The following is a 4,698-nucleotide window of genomic DNA, read 5'->3' as shown; positions in this document are numbered from 1 at the left end:
AACTATACAATCTGGTAATCTGCTAGAAGTTTTCATTGACAGCCTTCCACAGGCTCCTTGCTCTATTCGTCGGTTGATGGCCTTTCACAGGCTCCTTGGTGTGCGATCCCTCAGCAGTTGATGGCCTTTCACAGGCTCCTTGGTATGCGATCCCTCAGCAGTTGATGGCCTTTCATAGTCTCCTTGGTGTGCGATCCCTCAGCAGTTCGAGTTTTCAGGTTTAAGCGTAGAACCTTTTTAAGTTCTGGATGTTCCACGGTCGTGGCAAATTCCGCCCCTGCATGTCCTGCAGCCTATACGTCCCTTTCTTTTTTATCTCCACTACTTTGAACGGCCCCTCCCACGGAGGTTCTAGTTTGCCTACGTGCTTTGAGACTTCGACCTTTTTGAGCACGAGATCCCCCACCTGGAGCTGTCGCGGTCGAACTCTTCGACCCTGGCTTCTCATCATCAATCCCTTGTGGTGCAGAATCCTTGCGTACGCCGCGTCTCTCTTTTCCTCGATCAAAGTGAGATCAAAGCTTCGCTCCTGTTGGTTAGCTTCGGGATCGTACATCGCCACCCTCTGGGACTCTTCACCGATCTCTGCTGGAATGATAGCTTCCGTTCCATATACTAAGCAGAATGGCGTCTCCCCTGTTGCGGTTCGAGGTGTTGTTCTATAAGCCCATAGGACCCCTGGTAATTCGTCAACCCATGATCCTTTATTGTCTAGCCGTGTTTTCAAATGATGGAGGATCGTTCGGTTGGTCACCTCTGTTTGTCCATGGGCTTGCGGGTTCGCAACTGCTGTGAAGTGCTGTGCGATCTTAAGCTCCTTGCACTATCCTTTCTAAGCACTCTCGCATGAATCTCTCGCATGACATATAGGGCTCTCTCCTCGTCTAAGCACTTCAGGAGGGGTCCATCAACTGTTCGTTTGTAGAGCTGTCCTGATAACATGGTGAATCGGGTGGCTCAGAATTTGACTCTCTTAGCGGCGATGGGATCAACGGGCAGGGTGCCGTCTTCAAGATATTTGGCAATCTTGTCCTTCCATGATTCGGGTTCTGCGACCGTCTGAACCTCTGCCCCGCCTGCGATGCTCGGTTGCGCTCGAACTAGAGCAGTAATCTTGCGATCTCCAATTCCATCCATGGCGGCCCCAAATTTGGATAAGTCATCCGCCTTGTCGTTTTCTGCTCTAGGAACCTGCAAAACCGAACATCTGTCAAATTTTCTCATCCACTGCTGAGCGATCTCTTTGTAAGATGCCATGGTTTTCTCCCTCGTCTCATATGTTCCTTCGATCTGTAGCGCGATTAGTTGAGAGTCCGTGAACACCTCCAAATCTTTGGCACCCGCCTGGAAGGCAAGCTCTAGTCCCAGTATGAGCGCTTCGTACTCAGCTTCATTGTTGGTGACGGGGAAGGCCAGACGAACAGCTACCTCGATCTCGACTCCCTTCGGTCCCTGTATCCATACTCCTGCCCCTCCATTGTTGGCGTTCGAGGCTCCATCTACGTGCAGCATCCATTTGGGGGTTCGCTCCTCGACGACTATGGGTAAATTGGGATGATTTGCTAGTTCTATCACAAAGTCTGCTAGTATTTGCGCTTTTTGGGCCGTCCTAGGTCGATACTCTATGTCATATTGCCCCAACTCTACCGTCCACTTGATCAGTCGACCTGACGCTTCAGGTCGCGACATTACGTGCTTCAGGGGGTAATTCGTTAGCACGATCACCCTGTGCGATTGGAAGTATGGTCGTAGCTTTCGAGCGGTGACCACCAGCGCGAGCGCTAACTTCTCCATCTCCGTGTATCTTAACTCGGCTCCTTGGAGCATTTTACTCACGTAATAGATGGGATTCTGTTGGCCTCCCTCTTCTCTTACCAGCACCGAACTGACCGCATGCTCCGATACGCCCAGGTAAAGGAACAGTTCTTCACCCTCTTTCGGGTTTGCCAATAGGGGAGGGGTTGTCAGGTACTCCTTCAGCTCTTGCAAAGCCTTCTCACACTCCTCATTCCATTCGAAGTTTTTGGGCTTCCTCAAAACCCTGAAAAAGGGGAGACTTTTGTCTGCTGATCGCAAAATAAACCTGCCGAGGGAGGTGATTTTCCCTGTCAACTTCTGAACCTCTTTGATCGTGGTCAGAGATCGCAGATTCATGATGGCTTGAATTTTTTCCGGGTTAGCTTCGATCCCCCGTTCGCTGACCATATATGAATGCCTGGGCGAGATCCGCGAGGTGATCCTGCGACCTCTTGCTCTTTACGAGCATGTCATCCACGTACATTTCCATCGTTTTCCCGAGCAGGTCCCCGAACATCTTATTAACCAGGCGCTGGTATGTGGCTCCTGCATTTTTTAAACCGAAAGGCATCATGTTATAACAAAAGATTCCTTTCTCCGTGATGAAGGAAGTCTTATCTCTATCCTCCTCTGCCATGTGGATCTGGTGATACCCCTGGTACGCATCCATCATCGAGAACATCTCGTAACCTGCTGTAGAATCCACCATGACGTCGATCTGAGGCAACGGGTAGGGATCTTTCGGGCACGCCTTGTTCAGATCTGTAAAGTCCACACACATTCGCCATTTCCCGGAGGATTTGGGGACAAGCACTACGTTAGATAGCCAATCAGTATACTGAATCTCCGCTACATACCCGGCATTGAGCAACTTGTCCACTTCCTTTCGGATGATTTCGTTTTTGTCGCTCCCGAATATCTCTTCTTTTGCCGCACGGGTCGCATTGCTGGATCTACGTTTAGTCTGTGCACGATCACTTCCGGGTCGATCCCCGTGAAATCAGATGGACCCCATTCGAACACGTCCATGTTCTCCTTGAGAAACTCAATCATCGCCATCTCCTTCTCCTTCATGCTCACACCTATCCTGGTGGTTTTGTCCGGCTCCTCGGGGGTGAGCCGCACGACTTTGTATTCCTCGCTGGGCTTTAGATGTTCAGGCTCATAGGGTCGTGGCTCCGCGTCCTCCTTGACCTTTCTCTTCTTCGCTTCGGGTTCCCCCTTCAATGATAAATTGTAACATTTCCGGGCCTCTTTTTGGTCGCATGCTACCTCTCCAACCCCGCGGTCCGTTGGGAACTTCACTTTCATATGGTAGGTGGAGATGACCGCCCTGAACGAATTCAATCCTGGCCTGCCCAATATCACATTGTACGCAAACGGTGTGTCCACTACCAAGAATTTTACCATTGTGGTCCTCCGCTTGGGTTCGTCCCCTATTGACACTGGCAACTCGATCATTCCTAAGGACGTCACTTCGCTTCCACCGAATCCGACTAGCGGTGTTTTGACTGGCTCTAACCGAAGATTTTCTAAGCCCATTTTGTCGATCACACTTTTGAAGATGATATCTGCAGAACTCCCACTATCCACCAAGACCTTATGCACTGTGAAATTCGCTATGTCGAGTCTGATGATGATAGGGTCGTTCATCTCCCCAGTCTCTTCTGGTTTGTCAGAGCTGTTGAAGGAAATGGCTTCCTCTTCTTCCACCTTCCCCTCGGCTTGAATTCATAGTCCGGGCGCACCTCTTCCTATCTCTGTTCGAGCTATTCGAGCTAGAGCCCCCTGCAATCGTGTAGATTACTCCTTTAGTTAGCGCGTTATTTCCGGCGGTGGGGGCCTGTGTCGACTTCGAGGGCCCCGGGTTCCGGTCTCGACTTCTCGACCTGCTTCTCCTGGCTCTTCCCTGCCCGCTTTGCAATTGTGAGGGACTCGGTCTCTGAAGTACCCCTGTCTCATTAACCTCTCAATTTCATCTTTCAATTGGAAGCATTCTTCCGTGTTGTGCCCTCTCTTCCGGTGAAACCTGCAGTATTTGTTAGAGAATTTTTTGGAGGGGGTATACCTGGTGTGCCTCGGCCATTTGAGGACATCCGCATTCTCGACCATCATCAACACCTTTTCCCGTGACATTGGCAGCGGGGTGTAGTTGTGGTATTTGGGAATGTACTTGGGTTCCCTTTGCTTTTCCTGCTTTTGCCTACTTCCCCCGGCCTCTCTCGCCTCGTTCGATCTCCTGTACATCTGCTCACGCTCCTTCCGCTCGTAATCCTTCATCGCATTCATCTCCTCCTCATCTATATATTTCTGGGCTAGAGCCATAAGCTGCTCAGCATCTCCTGGCGGGTCGCGTGCAAGTGCAGATGCGAACGGACCTTTCTTCAAATCATGAATCAAGATACTGACCATCATATCTATGCGCAGATCCTGGATCTCTATCATTTCGTTGTTGAATCTCCCTACGAAACTCTTCAATGTCTCGTCCTCTCTTTGTCGTATAGTAAATAAGTGGGTGGCAGATCTCTTTTGTTTCCTCCGGCTCGCAAAGTGGAAGGAGAATTTCTGGATCATTTGTTCATGTGAATCAATGCTTCCCCGAGGCAAGTTGGTGAACCATTCTTGTGCTTTCCCAGTCAATGTAGTCGCGAACAATTTGGCCATAATCGGGCCTGGCTGCCCGTATAAGTTCATCACCATGTCGAAGGCCGCTAGACATGTGAGCAACATGATGAGTAATATACAAATCTAGAAAGAAGTGAAATGTTTGTAAGTTATGTACATAGACTAGACTTCAACTTTTAATTTTCATCAAACAAATAAAAAACTGAAGTTCATTTAGTAAAAAGTATAAAAATCATTTATATAACTTTTTATCATAACTTTTATCATAAATTTAAT

The 4,698-nt window shown here is 49.1% G+C and overlaps 3 protein-coding genes across 3 annotated transcripts; all 3 read right to left on the bottom strand.

Annotated features, from left to right (window-relative positions):
* On the bottom strand, positions 221-942 carry LOC105157134. Its single transcript, XM_011073445.1, has 2 exons — positions 755-942; positions 221-659 (listed from the first exon to the last, which is right to left on the bottom strand). Exons 1-2 carry the CDS (start codon positions 940-942, stop codon positions 221-223), a joined length of 627 nt encoding a protein of 208 aa, XP_011071747.1.
* LOC105157126 lies at positions 958-2,154 on the bottom strand. The gene has a single exon (XM_011073435.1). The coding sequence runs from the start codon at positions 2,152-2,154 to the stop codon at positions 958-960; it is 1,197 nt and encodes a 398-aa protein (XP_011071737.1).
* On the bottom strand, positions 3,621-4,497 carry LOC105157119. Its single transcript, XM_011073424.1, has 2 exons — positions 3,866-4,497; positions 3,621-3,750 (listed from the first exon to the last, which is right to left on the bottom strand). The coding sequence occupies exons 1-2, from the start codon at positions 4,495-4,497 to the stop codon at positions 3,621-3,623; spliced, it is 762 nt and encodes a 253-aa protein (XP_011071726.1).

Source organism: Sesamum indicum, linkage group LG1 (genome assembly GCF_000512975.1).
Source record: "Sesamum indicum cultivar Zhongzhi No. 13 linkage group LG1, S_indicum_v1.0, whole genome shotgun sequence".
Classification (NCBI taxonomy): domain Eukaryota; kingdom Viridiplantae; phylum Streptophyta; class Magnoliopsida; order Lamiales; family Pedaliaceae; genus Sesamum; species Sesamum indicum.
Note: the sequence above shows the minus strand (reverse complement) of the source record. Positions and strands in the feature narration are given on the sequence as shown.